The sequence below is a fragment of the Ostrea edulis genome, chromosome 2 (genome assembly GCF_947568905.1).
Source record: "Ostrea edulis chromosome 2, xbOstEdul1.1, whole genome shotgun sequence".
In the NCBI taxonomy this organism is placed as follows: Eukaryota; Metazoa; Mollusca; class Bivalvia; order Ostreida; family Ostreidae; genus Ostrea; species Ostrea edulis.
Window position 1 is genome coordinate 73,452,657 of NC_079165.1, and position 17,433 is coordinate 73,470,089.

Below are 17,433 nucleotides of genomic sequence, written 5' to 3' on the forward strand. Positions count from 1 at the left end.
TTTTTTCTTGCAACAATGTCTGCTAGTCAATTAAGTTAGTTTTATTAAGTTTTTGACACATTTTGATTAGAATCAGGCTTTTGGTGTTTTTAATTCAGCTAACCAGCATATATATTTTCTAGATAGTTTAACTCCAAAGGAATCTTTTTGATGTCTATTCCTTTGGTATTTGCATTGTGATGAATTTAAAACAGATATTTTATGTAATCAGCGTAAATGTTATCAGATTCTGCCATTATTTCATTTGCTTTTGAAATGCTGGCAATGATTTTTGTATAAAAGCTATATATCTTTGAAATTTGAGACAATGTTCTTGGCGAGTATGAAGACAGCTAGAACTCATTCACTGAGTTTTATTGTTGATATAATTTTTTTCTTTAATTTTGCAGCTTGATAGTGCTCCTGCACAAAAGAAATTCCGAACTGGAGGAACATCTGATGTTATGCAGATTGTAGGCTTTAATGCTGACAATCAAATTTTGTACTTCATTGGGGTTCCAAACGGGGATTCTAGAAAGAGGCACCTCTACAGGTAACTGCGTGTGAGAATATTCTTCAGATTCTGGATAAATTTTGTCAGCAGGACCATAGTCACTTTAACAACACATTGCTTTTTATAAAAGAAATCCAGGATTACAGTTGGCTGTAAGTTAACAATTACTATTTTAGGGAACTCATGTAGTTCATATCAGTGAAGAAACACTGAAAAAAATTGTACATGTATAGGTATTCCCATCAACATTTTAGCTCACCTGATTTGAAAGGTCAGGTTAGATTTCCTCATCAAAGTTTGTCTGTTTGTCAACTTTTTACATTTTTCTACATGTTCTCAAAACTCACAGAGGAAATTTCATTTCACCCAAATGTAATACAAAGCATCCTAGAGTGAAGGAAATTCAATAAGTTTGTCCATAGCATGACACCAGGGGACTGTAGTAAGGGGGTTCAAAATATGACCTAGGAATATATTGGAAAATTCTCCAAATGTTATTTCCTCAAGATCCACAAGTGTAATCAGTCAAATTGATTTGCGAATATCTTTTGATTCAAGTTTGTACATACTTGGACCCCCCCCCCCCGCCGGCAGGGATCTTTGTGGGGGCTACTGTAATGCTTCAATATTTTAGATAGGAATGTATATGAGAAAATGAATTATGAATGAATTATTCCAAAATATTCTCACAAATCACAAAGGTACAATGTTTCAAATTAACATTCAATATAGTCCTCATTGTGTGGTGCAGATTAAAGTTTGTTCACCATGCAAGCTCCAAGGTCACAAGTCAATTGGAATTTAATGGTTCATATTGAAAACTGCAACTATTATGATGAAAGAGCCTCTTTTAGTTACAATTTAGATGTGAAAGTGATGGCAACCATCTTTTTATTCAAAATCACTCAATGGTATGGGAATATATATCAATGTCTATTAAAACATTTATGCTGTACAAAAAGAAAAGAAATCTAATAAAACTGCATTAGATAACAGTATAAATCACCAAAATCACATATCCGTGTGCCTGGTTTAATTGAGAGTACAAAGTGTTTGAAATCATTAAATACTGGTGTTATTACTGAAATATATATAAGATTTGGGAGCAGTTTTCATTGAATTCAATTTTTGGTGATAAAATGACAGTTAATGCCCTATTGTCATCACTAAATTCACTGTATACAAAATGTCATCACTAAATTCACTGTATACAAAATGTCATCACTAAATTCACTGTTTACAAAATGTTTGCTTCACCTATTACCTGCTATTTTTTTTCATTGTTTTTGCAGCATAAGTACAAAGATAACGGACAACGATATGAAGGTGACGTGTCTAACATGTGACTACAGTCCTGACTGCCAGTATGTCTCGGCCAGTTTTAGCCACTCCGGAGAGTACTATGTTCTAGGATGTCTGGGTCCCGCTGTACCCTACTATGTCCTCAAGTCAACAAAACACCCCATAGGTAACTATCTTATTACTTTTCAACGAAATACCCCATAGGTAACTATCTTATTACCAGTCAACAAAATACCCCATAGGTAACTATCTTATTACAAGTATTAAAAAAAAATACCCCATAGGTAACTGTCTTGTTCTGAGATTTAAACATGTTCATTTTGAAAGGTTGCTTTACTTTGTCAAGCTAAGTTTTTAAGTGACAGTGAAATAGAATAACCCTTAGTAGATCCCAATACTATATATTGTACTTCAGCACTGTGATCTCTAATGTTTCAAATGTAACTAGTATATAGCCACCTCATTATAACTAAATATTTTGTAGTGCATTAATTGACGAGGTTACTTAACTGACATTTTACTTGTCATTAACTATCATTATATGATATATAGCACTATCTAGGATTTTGCTGTGTCAGCCAAACTTAATTAGGTAATTTACTCCACCTTCATGTGATGTTAAAGGTTTTTGGAAAATCTTTTATTAACCAAATTTTGTACAAGGTAGAAATATAGCTTTTGTAGAAATTTTATTCTCTGGGTACCAAAAAAAAAATAGGTTAAATTATTTGAAACTTAAAAAGTTTAGATTTGCTATAAATAATCAATAAATATTGTCAAGGGCAATAACTCCTATGCTGGTATTTCTTTACTTTATGTTTATTATTATACAAGGATTTCCCTGATGTCCATAATGGATTTAGAACCAGTAACAATTATTTTAAACTGTTCAAATTTTGTTATTGAACCAGTTTTCATGTATTTTTATTATACTGTTGATCTGTCACTTGGTCTTTGTATATGTATGACTGACATCTTTAAAAAGGTGACAACATAATAAAAAAATTTATAGATCAGATTAAGCTATATTAAGTGGAAATTCATACAGTTTTCTACTTTGAAACCATAATACCGTGCAGCATCACACGAGGGTAGAGTTACCTTAACTAACTGCAGTAAAACACGGTTATAGCGAACCTCCAGGATCAGTAAACATTAATAGTTTAATTGTTATATCTAAACTCCGTATATCCTATAAAGTTTTCATTATTTTCCTCTCTTAGGGAATCAAATATCACTTCACAATATAAGCAATAAATTCATTATAATCATGTTCGTTGTAAGTGTGTTTTACTGTATTGTGTAACTCCAGGGCCCATATTGTTATGTTCGAATGGCAGAGTAGCACTGACAGTAAATAAAAATTTCAAAATTTAGATGGCAATTCCACAGGTAAGTAAGCTGTAAGACCACCATATTAACTCTAAAGGTGCTCTATGCTCAAGGTATGAAAGTGAATAAATCTGGTTTTTTGGGTTTTTTTGATTGATTCCGGTGTTTTAGACTCATAATCTTTTATGAATTGCTTATGTTAAATTATTTCTTAGTCAAGAGAGTGAAAGAACATATCAAATATGTACCACTGAATATAGAGCTCCTTTAACATTAAAAATCAATTCACCAGTCTACCCTTTCTGTTTCAAATAAAGGATCCTAATACTCAACTTTCAATGAAACTGCACTCAGTAACCACATGGGACTGATTTATAATGTTATTAAAATATTTTTTCAGTTTGTAGTTTGATATTTAAACCTGTATGAAATCCTAATTACTGTGACCAAATATATGCACTAGCTAATAATTTGTACTCCACCGTAACATGTGGAAAATGTACATGTATTTGAATTTTTTCATGAAAGCTGCATGCATGTATCAAAATTGTATGTAATCATTGTAATGGCAAAATGAATGCTATATATGATTATGTATTTTGTTGAACACACCGGGCTGAGGGACTCAATTTATCTCCCTTGTTAACGGTTGTCTGCTAGTCTTAATGGGGCTCAAGTTATATCCCTTGTTAACGGTTGTCTGCTAGTTTTAATGGGGCTCAAATTATCTCCCTTGTTAATGATTGTCTCAGCTCAAGTGATCTCTCTGGTTAACCGTTGTCTGCTAGTCTTAGTGTTCTTCAGTTCATATCTTCTAACTGAAAGAACAAAAGTTCAGGTTTCTCACCAGTAAAAAAGCTGTCTCGGATCAAAAACAGCCCTTAATCAGGTACTTTAATTGATCTTTCCAAATGTCATCAGCCTTAATGATTATCACTTAATTAAATCCTAAAACTTTTAATCTTTTTATGATATAGTCTATCCATTGTTTACAGATGGTGTTTAAATAATAGCACTAATCTGATTAGCTTGTAAACTTGTGCAAAGTAGATCACCAATTTGCTAATATAATTATTGTTAGGACTTTTCTCATCTTCTTGAAAATTGGTCACTTAATTAAGACTGATCTTATAAGGTTTGGTGGAGAATATATAGGGCAACAAAACCCAAGACTCTCCTAATAATATTAAAAATTCATGTAGTTTCACGAGATAATTACAAGGATTTACTATTACCCTCCTCTATAACTTGAAACCAGTTAGTTTTATGGTCCAATAAAGAGTCTATAATTTACAAGATTCACTTCAGAGTAAGCTAGCAGTGAATGAGATTGGTGATCATTATTGTTCTTTCATCAATGCATAAGATTTTTTATAATTGTAAAGGAAAATTCTTTAAAATGATTTCATTATTATATTAATTATTTTGTAGTACACAATACATTTGTATGTCGATAGCGTGTATAAAGTGGTATGCTATTTAAAAACTGCACCACCTGATGGCACAGTGACAGATAATGTCACAGTCAAATTATATTCAACACTGAAAAAATTTGCAACATATTGGCATTACTGAGTATTTATTGCCTTTAACAATATTGCTCTGTATCGATTAAAATTCAGATTTTGTGTACAAGAGGTAAATATAGAAATTGAATTACATATGTAATGCTTGACCAGTTTATACGTTATAACCTAGATTGGAACGGTTTATACATTTTGATAAATATGATTCTATGGTTTTGAAGAACCAAAGCCTGAGGTTCTTTCATATTAAGCAGGTGACTATGCATAGTCTATATGACATATTACATAACCTGGTTTGGAGCAGTTATTCCATTCTTATAATCCACTATGCATGCAGTAATTTTTAATGACATTGAAACTGTCACAAACTATAGGTTATATATATCATATTCTAAACTGTAAAACAGATATTAATCTTGACCACGTACATCATCATTCATATTTCAGATATCACATTTGAAAACAATGACCATTTGAAACAGAAGTTGGCAAACAAAGCTCTTCCAAAGATTGAATATGTTAATATTCCAATCAACGAAAAAGAATGTAAGTATATCATATCATTGTCGTATCACCAAAACATGTTAATTTCACATATTAATATAAAAAGCTGTCTTGTTCTCACATTAGTCAAAGTGTTTCATTTGACAATATTGAACAACATGAAAAAATCAATGGAAATCATTTTCATTAGCTAATTAAGGATCAATTCAGGGGAAATATATTGGACTGGCTTTGGTTTTTGTTGTTACAAAAGTTCATCATTAATTATATCTGTTCTATAATTTATGACAATGCAATGAGTTGTTTTTCACACATCACAATGGCTTTAGTACGGAAGCCGATGGGTGCCAGGGTATAGAATTAATATTTATTTAACTGGCGGCCGCCACTTAATTTATGTGGCGGCTGCCACTTAATTTAAATGGCGGCCGCCACTTATTAACTGGCGGCCGCCACTTATTAACTGGCGGCCGTCATATAAATTAACTGGCGGCCGCCACTTAATTTATGTGGCGGCCGCCATTTAATTTAACTGGCGGCCGCCACTTATTATCTGGCGCCTGCCAGATAAATTAAGTGGCGGCCACCAGTTAATTTATATGGCGGCCGCCACTTAATTTATGTGGCAGCCGCCACTTAATTTAACTGGCGGCCGCCAGTTAATTTATGTGGCGGCCGCCACTTAATTTATGTGGCAGCCGCCACTTAATTTAACTGGCGGCCGCCAGTTAATTTATGTGGCGGCCGCCACTTAATTTATATGGCGGCCGCCACTCAATTTAAATCATTTATATGGCTGTCACCAGTTATTCAATTCCTCTCTCTTTCTCTATCTCTCTCTCAAAATGAAAGGGGTGCAATCCATTCCCAATGCTTAGTAATATGTATGTGATATATATATATATATATATATATATATATATATATATACAATTAAGAGCATTAAATTATTGTTTTTCGATTGTACTGTTAAATACGTAGAACCACAGGGCTGACCCTCCATTTATTTGAACGTTCAATTTCTATTATTTTCACATTTAAACTAAATTATTTTCACATGTGAAATAAGATTAATTGGCCCCCACCCCACTCTTTTGGTGGTAGTAATGAATGGTAAAAATGTAATAATGAATGAATTGATCAATTGAAGGATGAACGGAGCTCCCTCCCTCAAATTTTGGAGTACGAAGTTTGGACAAGAGACATTTTAGGTTCCTTTTCTGCTTGTCAACAATTGTAGAAGACAATTTCTCCTCCGACTGTCCCTATGCACTTTGAAAAACGATGCTGCGTGTTTGCGTACTATTCTAAATCTTTCCAAAATAATCACTCAGCGATACGAATTACATTGTTTTTGCAATTGGCAGCCGCCATATATAAATTAAGTGGCGGCCGCCAGATAAAATAACTGGCGGCCGCCAGTTAATTTATATGGCGGCTGCCAGAAAATAAGTGGCGGCCGCCAGTTAATTTATATGGTGGCCGCCAGTTAATAACTGTTAAATTAAGTGGCGGCATCCACATAAATTAAGTGGTGGCTGCCAGTTAAATAAATATTAATTCTATACCCTGGCACCTATCGGCTTCCGTACTTTAGTATGTTGATATAGAAAACTTTTAATATAATCTCTTACTACGATGTACAATGTATCACGATCCATGTATAGTTTATGTACATGTATTTTGAATTTGTTATTTCCATATTTTTGAAAACTTTAATCCTGCAATTTTGGCATAGACAATTGCCAATTAACACACATTTATCCCCAGCAACATTTCTCCAACATGAGAACTCTCTCAAAAGAAGTTAGTCACAGCAATTTTTTGTTTAGCATGCTTTTATACGTGGCACATGTACTTAAGTCGAATAACACAGAATGAATGAATATTGCTCTCGGAACAAAGTCTGCTACCTCGAGATATGGATCCACTTGATTTCATTTGTGTACAGGGATTTTACAATTTGCTTCCACTTGAATAAAGGAAAATTTACACAAAAAGGAACCTTGGCAAACAGTGACATTGGTGTAGCTTACTGAGATCCACTAAAAAGAACTTAGAAATAAATATAAACCAGGTTGTCAAAAATCACGTTCCCTAATTATTTGTAGGTTTTTGTGAATTTCAACCCCGAAGACAGCTAGGGGGTCCCTGAAAATTTTTATCTTAAATTGTTCTTAAGGTAATTCCACCCCTCTAGAATTATAGCTAGGTTCAATCTTATATTTGATTATTAATTCTTCAAATGATATATCTTGGTAACAAATAAGAATGATAAAATAAGTATCAGATATGTTGCTGTATTAATAATTTTTTTTATCAATTAGCACACATATACTTGTATCAACGTCAAAATTGCAATTTTCCTTAAACAGCATTATCACAATTTTACAAAAACTGATTGAAACAATATAATAGTATTCATAACAATTTCATTAAACTTTCTTTAAAAAAATCACAAAATGTTTGTGAAAAATAAAGGAAATCTAGCGCATAACAGACTTGATAAATATTTTAATGAAAACAGAGTTATTGCCCTTGGATTCAATATTTTGAAACATACGTACTTTATTGTTCATATACAACTTAGACTTTTGAAATATTTTATGGTTAACAAGATTTTTTTACAATAACTATTGAAAAAGACTCCAACAAAATGTATGTTCCTGTCATGAATAAATCTTATTAAATCATTGACTTTGCGAAATCTTATGCCGTCACAGGAGGATAGAAGCACAGGGGCTAAGCCCGTTTTGGGCCCGAACTCTATATGGTATCACAGAGTTCGGGCCCAAAACGGGCTTAGCCCCTGTGGATGGAAGCAAGGTTATGCAACCTATCAAAATATCATAAATTCAATCAGAGACATGCAGGCCTGCTGGGAAGAACTTCAAAGCCAAAAGACAAACCAAAATTTATGCTAAAAGAGGGAAAACACTGTTTAGCTGGTCAAATTTGAAGGTTAACAGCATCGCAAATAATAAATTTTAGGTTGACGTTGAAGATTTTAAAAATTCGAACATACATATATACAACAAAAGAGGCAATGAATGTTGATAGGCCTATAACAAATTGTGACTTTTTCTGAAAAATTGTTCTCCCCTATAGGTCTTTTCTTTTGTTACACTGAATTGATCCTAATTTGCATCAACAACTTTCAAACTGAAAAGAAAATGATGTAATGAAATAAGGTGATCCATTTGTTCATATACGTGTATATACATGTAACATAATACTTACACAATCTGATGTTCTTACAATCATTTTTGGAGATTGTAGTAGTATATTTTGTTTTTCCAAACTATTTATAGTACTCGTAACACACTCTCAATTCGAACAGAAAAAACGATAGCCGATGCTAGTGAAAATGTCTTTTTTTTTATCTTTTGAAAATGTCTCCTTTTATCTGAACAGTTATGTATGCAAAGATGATGCTGCCTCCATTGTTGGACAAGAAGCAAACCTATACATACCCTTTACTTTTTAGTGTGTAAGTATTCAACAAAAATGAACTGTACAATCTCCCTGGAATCACTTATGTAATTGGTTTATATCAATGTTTCCAATACAAACTCACTCCAACTGGTGTCAATTAGATGATCATGGCACGCGCATCATCACCAGTACGTTAGGTTACTAGATAAACAAATTACTTAACAGCAGATAATTTCTTGTTACTCTTCTATTTCGTTAGACTTTATGTCAGTGGTCTAATTGGCATGTCAGATTTAATTAGATTTAATCTTCATGACTGTCAGATTTAATTAGATTTAATCTTCATGACTGTCAGATTTAAGTAGATTTAATCTTCATGACTGTCAGATTTAAGTAGATTTAATCTTCATGACTGTCAGATTTGAGTAGATGTCAGATTTAAGTAGATTTAATCTTCATGACTGTCAGATTTAAGTAGATTTAATCTTCATACTGGTGCACAAAATTATTCTTGTGTCAAGAGAACCTCACAAAGTTACGTCATAAAAATAAAGTTCTCGCAAATACAATCTAATTAAAATTAGATGTTAGATCCGCTCACATACTCGCTACACAAACGATGTTAGTGTAGCGAGTATGTGAGCGGATCTAACATCTAATTTTAATTAGATTGTCGCAAATATATGGAAAAAAAACAACTAAGAATCCACTTCTTTGCGCATAAAGCATTAGACTTGGATCAAGTGCATCCTCCAGTTTTATTGACTGGAAACAATATTTCACTTGTAGATATGGAGGTCCAGACTCACAGAAGGTGACCTACAGGTTCCAGCTAGGGTGGGAGGATTACTTGGTCAGTTCTAAGAACTACATAGTGGCCTATGCTGACGGTCGTGGCAGCACAGGAAGGGGACAGAAGTGGCTTCATGCTGTATACAAAAATCTGGGAACTGCTGAGATAGAGGACGCCATCAAAGCAGGAAGGTGAAGGACTGGGTGTTTCAATAACTTTATTAGCTCTTCTGAGCCAAAGGTTCAAAGAGCTAATGCTATGGCCATTTGTGCGGTGTGAGTAAACTTTTTAGAAAAAGGGCTATAACTCAAGAACCCCTTGGCCAATTTTTTTCAAATTTGTTACAGGGTATCATTGGCCCAAGGGCTTTCATACATACTAAATAGAGGGATGTGACCCTTTAACAAGGGGAGATAATCAGGAAAATACAAACAAAAGTAGTGGTTGCTAAAAAATCTTCTTCTCAAGAACCACAGGGCAGATTATCACCAAACTTACACATAAGGATGAGGATATGTTGTAGATTAAAAATTGTTCAAGGCATTACCCTGGGGCAAAGGTCGTGGTCTCAAGGTCACTTCAAAGTTGACCTAAATTTAAATTTTTTTTAAATTCCTTAAATCTTAGATATTTTAGTCATTATAAGGACTAGGATCATCAAATTTTGACAGTTGATGCATCTTAGGACCTTGTGTCAAGTTGTCTCAAAAGTAGGTCACGGTGACCTACTTTTTGAATTTTGCAGGTATTTATTTTAAAATTAATTTTGATGCATATCTTGGACACTTTGAAGCCTATGATCATCAAAACTTGTCAGTTGGTGGATCATGGGACCTTGAAATGCGTCAACTGAAAAATAGGTCACCGTGACCTACTTTCTGAATTTTATGGCTTATCATTTATAGATATATATTAAGTTGTTATTTCAAATACCGAGAGGTTTAGAATCATCAAATCTTGTAAGTTGATGCACCTTGAGGCCTTGAAACATATTTATAAAAAAGTAGGTCACAGTGACCTACTTTTTGAATTTTGAAGATATTCAAATTTCACATTTTCAATTTTAGATGCATATTTTGGGCACTGTAAAACCAAGGATCATCAAACTTTGTCAGTTGATGCGTCTTCAGTCTTCGGTTTGTGTCGACCAAAAAGTAGGTCACCGTGACCTACTTTTGGTATTTGACAGCTAAATTACTATATTTCAGTCACTATTTGACCTACAATCTTCAAACTTTGTCAGTTGATGCATCTTGAGTCTTTGGAGTGTATCGACCAAAAAGTAGGTCACTGTGACCTACTTTTGGCATCTGACAGTTATATTTATATATTTCAGTCACTAATTGACCTACAATCATCAAACTTTGACAGTTGATGCATCTTGAGTCTACGGAGTATGTCGACCAAAAAGTAGGTCACCTTGACCTACTTTTGGAATTTGACGGCTATATTTATATATTTCAGATACTATTTGACCTACAGTCATCAAACTTTGTCAGTTGATGGGTCTTGCATGTTCGAAGGGTTTCAACCAAAAAGTAGGTCAACTTGACCTGCTTTTGGAATTGGACACCTACATTTATATATTTCAGATACTATTTGACCTACAGTCATCAAACTTTGTCAGTTGATGCGTCTTGCATGTTCAAAGGGTGTTGACCAAAAAGTAGGTCACCTTGACCTACTTTTGGAATTGGACGGCTATATTTATATAATTCAGATACTATTTGACCTACAGTCATCAAACTTTGTCAGTTGTTGGGTCTTGCATGTTTGAAGGGTGTTGACGAAAAAGTAGGTCACCTTGACCTACTTTTGGAATTTGACGGCTATATTTATATATTTCAGATACTATTTGACCTACAGTCATCAAACTTTGTCAGTTGATGGGTCTTGCATGTTCGGAGTTCGCTGACCAAAAAGTAGGTCACCATGACCTACGATTGGAATTCGACAGCTATATTTCAATATTCAGATACTAATTGGCTTAAAATCATCAAACTTTGTCAGTTGATATTTCTTGGGTTCTCAAAATGTGTAAACCAAAAAGTAGGTCACATTGACCTACTTTTTTTGAATTCTTAGGATTTAACTAAAGATTTAGAATACTAAGAGGCTAAGAATAGAAATGGTGGGGTTGTACAATTTATCAGAAGAGCGATTCTAGGCCCTTGGGCCTCTTGTTATTCATAGGGTCATATTTTTATGCATCAAATAGCAAAGGCTTAGAGGGTTGTCCCTTTCTATTATAGTTATTTTGCTATGTTTGCAGACATTGAACTGATTTTTGGTGTGTATACATGTATATATGATTGTTGAATTAAGATTGGGGCTCCAACATTCTTTCAGCAGAGGTATATCATAACCTTCCATTAGACTTTCAAACTTTCATAAAGTGCACAATTTTCATACTTATTGCAATTGACCTATGTCCGTCGTCATTTGTTGAGCATTAACAATTGAACAATTTTAACTTTTTCTAGATAACTACCATTCCAATTCTTTTCAAATTTGGTTTGAAGCATCTTTGGGACCAGGGGGACATAAATTATAAATTTCAGGACTCCAACACCCCTGGGGGCCTTAGGGGCAGGCAAAAAACTGCCCAAATTGACCAGTTCTCAAAAATCTTTTTCTCCACAAGCACACACATGTGTGAGAAAAACTAAATGCATTTTGATGAAGAGCAGGAAGGCCTCTACCAAAATTGTAAATTTCATGATCCCTGGGGTAGAGGTTCTGACTCCAGGATAGAGCCAAACTTTTTATATACTAGTAGTATTTATGTGCAAAAACAATTTTAAAACATCCTTTTTAATGTTATAAATTCTAAATTGAAACTAAATGAATATTTAATAAGAGCAGATAGTCCTTTACCAAAATTGTAAATTTCATGATCCCAGGGATGGGGTTTTGGTATCAGGGTGAGGCCAAAATGGTCAGTGATTAAGTCTTTTCAAATTTAATATGAAGCATCTTCAGGACAAGAGGGACATAAATTGTAAACGTCAAGACTCCTGCACCCCCAGGGCTTTAGGGGCAGGCCAAAAACTGCCCAAAATTGACCAATATTCAAAAATCATCTCTACAACTGCAAATCTCTTAAGAAAAACTAAATGAATTATATATAGTGATGTAGATCAGGAAGGCCTCTACCAAAATTGTCAATTTCATGAACCCTAGCTGGAATAGAGGTTCGAACTCCAGGGCATGGCCAAATTTGGTATATATAGCATATACCAAATGTATGTGTAAAACATTTAAATAATATATTCTTTAATGCTATTTGAATCTAAATACATGTAGATATTTAGAAGGAGTAGGTAGTCCTTTACCAAATTTTTAAATTTCATGACCCTAGGGGAGATGAATTTGGTTCCAGATTGGATCCAAAATTATCATAGTGATTATTGTCTTCAATCATTTAAAAGACTTCTTTAAGTTTGCCAATACAGTATAAAAACTAAATGCATATCTAGGATGTACAAAATTGTGAATTTTGCACCCCGGGGGTTTTGAATGTAGGATGGGTCCAAATTAGTCTTATTGTGTTAATGTTACATAATATTGTATTATGTAAATCCTTTCATCAGTATATAGGCATTTTCAAGGGTTTTAAGAACATGTCTTGTTTGATACTTTAGCTGAATTTTAGAATTTAGCTTAGATATGCAGAACAGGCAATTTTTTCTAGATTTTGTAGCCTTTGGGACTAGTGATACTTTTAACTAATACTCAGGTGACCGATAAGGACTGTGGACCTCTTGTGTCAGATATTCCAAATTACCAATAAAAAAAGGTAGATTTAACAAAATGCTCCATGGATTTGTTATAATGCTACCAAAATACAAATTTTGATTATTTTACTTTGTCATACTATAATACGAGGGCCGTCGTATGTCAAAAAGGAAATATTTCAATTTTAGTTTTTTGGGTTGTAAACAATTTGCACAATAACAGCATAATAATATGGGGGGGGGGGGGGGGGGGGGGGGTATTTGCTAGGGACATAGTGTTTAGTTACTCATAATTTATCATTTTTGACATACCCTTTTGGTAATTTCAGCTAGATGTTTGTAAAGTGCTCTGATTTATTCTATTTGTTAATTGTAGGCATTTCAATGATCTGCCCTTTGTAGAGTCCAGCAAGAAAGCTGTTTGGGGATGGGTAAGTACAGTCAGTTTATGTGTACAAGTATATTTCTGTCTCCACTTCTTGGTGAAACGGACTGTTTTTGCCCTGTTTGTCTGTCCATCACAAAGTTTCTAACTTTGTGCCCACACTTGGGATCATACTCAACCTGACTTTGTGCCCACACTAGGAGTCATTACCTGACTTTGTGCCCACACTAGGGATCACACTCAACCTGAATTTATGCCCACAATAGGGATCACACTCAACCTGACTTTGTGCCCACACTAGGAGTCATTACCTGACTTTGTGCCCACACTAGGGATCACACTCAACCTGAATTTATGCCCACACTATAGGGATCACACTCAACCTGACTTTGTGCCCACAATAGGGATCATACTCAACCTGACTTCTCAGATACACATCTTTTCCATTTTGTCCCGGAGCACAGATAGAGGAAACACGTTTTCATAAAAAGCAGTAATCTTGAAAAACTTGATTAACAGTCTTATCATTATTCAGTCATATTTATATCCTATTTAATTCTTCTTCTTTTCTTGTAGTCTTACGGTGGATATACAACGGCCTCTGTGATTGGTCGAGGAGATGGTCTATTTGAGTGTGGGATATCAGTGGCACCTGTCACCGACTGGCACTACTATGGTAACTAGTGCTCCTATCCTAAGTCTTGCACACTTTTTATTTGGCTTGATTTTTGAAAATTTATGTCTTATGCATCCCATTGAATTATTTCAGACTCTGTGTACACAGAAAGATACATGGGAATGCCACACGAAAATGTAATGGGATACAAGGTACTGTGTGCTTCAGATTTGATATGTCATCTGATTCAATTTGCAAACTGGATTTTATTTAGAGTTAAGGAGGTATGCTACACCAGAGAAATTTGATGTAGATGAAAAGTGGAGGATATATGTACAACAATATTTTGAAGTTGAAAATTTTCAAATTTACTTTATTTTGTTAAAAAAAATGCAGTTTTAGTAGAAGTACGTAATCTGAAAAAAATTTAAAACTCCTGCTGGTCTCAAACCTGCGACCTACAGGTCAGCAGTCGGCATTCTAACCTACTGAGCTACTCGGCTAGGTATTTAAATAGAAAAGGAAAAGTCAAATATTGCCGATATCGATTTTTACATCCATGTTTTTAAAGGAAGTCAGCCATTATGACGATGTAGAGTACTACCTTAATATGAACAAGTATTTGAATTCCAACTTGCAGCTTTAACCTGAAAATATAAAGATCAAACATAGACTGATTTTCAAATACCCCAATACATGTAATACCAAATATAATCAATGAATCAGATCAATTGTTAATCAGGAATTGTATGTGATTGAACAATTATTGAATACAGTTTTATCAATGTATTATGGTTTGATCAATAAATTACTGTTTAATCAATGAATTACTGTTTGATCAATAAATTAATGTTTGATCAATGATTTGCTGTTTGATCAATAAGTTAATGTTTGATCAATGAATAAAGTCTGATCAGTTACTGTTAGATATGTAGATTAGCAAAATACTTTAACTACACTTGTATTTTGAAAACACTTTGTTCACAATACCATAATTAATTTTTATTTATTATACTTTAAAATCATCAGATATAAAAGAATGTAACCACATTAAATGATAAACAATGGATATAATACATGACCCTGTTACATACTGTATTCTGTATAATGTTGCGTACATGTACATTCAGAAATAAATTTCATCTTTGAAAATACACGAATGTATGAACATGACACTTTACACCAGCATACTTCATGAAGCACGTTAGCTTGCAGTTCATACCCCCATGTATTTTCAATCTCATATATTTACATTCTACTTTCATTTCTGTCAGTCAGCTCCCAGCAATTTTATAGAAAATAGACTTGATATATTCCTGAAGATTCATACATGCACTGTTTGTAACTGCAGTGCATTCAGGAGGCATGCAATGGCTAAATTCATTACAAATAGACAAAAACATTGGAGATGTGAATATTTCTGTATAAATTCCATATCATGATACATGCTCTGACAGTATCTATAGTATGATACACACATTAATTCTGGTATGATCTAGTATTTTGCTGACTTATCAATCACTGATTTAATCTATTAAAATGTACAAATTCAATCAAACTCCTCAAAGAGTTTGAATGGTATTAGTATATATATATGATCTGATCAATTAATCATGTTTCGAGCTAGATTTAATTGTCATTTGAGATGCATGTGTATATCTGTATGTGGTACTGAGGGTTCTATGTTATATTTCATTACAGTCCTCCAATGTGTCACAGTATGCAAACAAGTTTAAGAACACCAAGTACATGTTGGTCCATGGAACAGGAGACGGTCAGTTTTTGAAAATGAATGTCAATCAAAAGAAGTGAAATATTTCATTTTATTATATACCCATCAATGTTTCATTTTTTGATACTGTGGATTTCACAGCGTGTGATCCGGTTTTCCGTATCACCACACTGTGGTTTTCTGATTCCGTATCAGTATCCTCTGAAACTGATTACGTCACAATGACATCACAGTACATCAACGCAACGGGTTTTTTGTGGAAAATATTGACCGCGTCACAAACAAAACTGCGTCCACAAAATATAATTTCACTGTATGTCTGTATTTTTGATAATTTGGTTTACATTTAGTATCTTATAAATGTGGATTTAAAATGCTTTAGAGGGTATGTAATAAATTTATCATTACTACAGTAACTTGATCCGAAGAGTTATATCACGTCTCGTTGACAGGCGCAGATCATCAGATCAAACTCGATGCTTCGAGTCTTGTGTGATCTGATGATCCGCGCCTGTCAACTCGACGTGATCCAACTCTTCGGATCAAGTTACTGTAGTAATAATATAGATATATTACATATGAACATTTTGTTTGATAATTTAAATTGAAAAATGAAGGGAAAAATCTCTGTTTAATCTAAGCATACACATAGCTCAGTTACATCTCTGTCTAATCAGCTCGTACCTCAGTCAATAACACATGGATATTCTATACAATATGATTTAGCACTAACATGTGGATATTCTATACAATATGATTTAGCACTAACATGTCTTATTGTAGATAATGTACACTTCCAAAATTCAGCTCAATTCATAAAAGCTCTGGTGGAGGAAGATGTCTTCTTTAGATTGCAGGTAAGGAGATTTAACATTGGGTGATATCTGAGGTTACAGGTAAGGAGATTTAACATTGGATGATATCAGAGATTGCAGGTCCAGGATCTTACAACATGGTACATTTCATCACCATGATGAGAGGAAGATGCCTATTGTTTTTCAAGGTCAAGGGTCAAGGTTGTGGTATCACTTAACAGAAAAACTTTGTAGGCAGGATACAGATCGAACCGTAAGGTCCTGAATCTTGTAGACAGAATGCAGACCGAATTATTGGGGCTAGAACTGTCAAACTTTGTGCACATACTCCTAATGCTATGTGGAGAATGCCTATTGTTCTTCAAGGTCAAAGGACAAGGTTGTAGTATAGCTTAGTAGGAAAACCTTGTAGGCAGTATACAGACCGAACCATTGGGACTAGGACTGTCAAACTTGTTACACATACACTTTATGCTAAGCGGGGTAAAAGTAGGTCAAACAATTTCCCAGATTTTTTTTTCATTATGAATACAGGTATTGCCGTGAAATTTTGTCCCAAATTCCTTTCATAGAAATACATAATCAGTTCACACTTTGATTGGTGCACTATGACCTACATTAGGGCTAAAAATAAGTCAAATAGTTTTCTGGACTTTTTCTCATCATGGATACAAATATTGCACTGAAGGTGTAACAAGTGTATTTTGTACCATTGGTGATACTCTTGTTATTTTCATTACTGTCTGATTTCTTTGACTTATAT

At 34.0% G+C, this 17,433-nt stretch overlaps 1 protein-coding gene across 2 annotated transcripts in view; it reads left to right on the forward strand.

Annotated features, from left to right (window-relative positions):
- The window catches only part of LOC125679616 (dipeptidyl peptidase 4-like), a 74,981-nt gene that overhangs the window by 46,335 nt on the left and 11,213 nt on the right, over positions 1 to 17,433 (forward strand). For both annotated transcript variants that reach the window (XM_048918964.2, XM_056157219.1), the window contains exons 15-25: positions 390 to 532; positions 1,786 to 1,961; positions 3,173 to 3,187; positions 5,101 to 5,199; positions 8,572 to 8,647; positions 9,382 to 9,576; positions 13,499 to 13,553; positions 14,084 to 14,183; positions 14,277 to 14,335; positions 15,825 to 15,897; positions 16,639 to 16,712. In XM_048918964.2, coding sequence (XP_048774921.2) covers positions 390 to 532; positions 1,786 to 1,961; positions 3,173 to 3,187; positions 5,101 to 5,199; positions 8,572 to 8,647; positions 9,382 to 9,576; positions 13,499 to 13,553; positions 14,084 to 14,183; positions 14,277 to 14,335; positions 15,825 to 15,897; positions 16,639 to 16,712 — 1,065 coding nt within the window. The remainder of the gene's footprint in view (positions 1 to 389; positions 533 to 1,785; positions 1,962 to 3,172; positions 3,188 to 5,100; positions 5,200 to 8,571; positions 8,648 to 9,381; positions 9,577 to 13,498; positions 13,554 to 14,083; positions 14,184 to 14,276; positions 14,336 to 15,824; positions 15,898 to 16,638; positions 16,713 to 17,433) is intronic.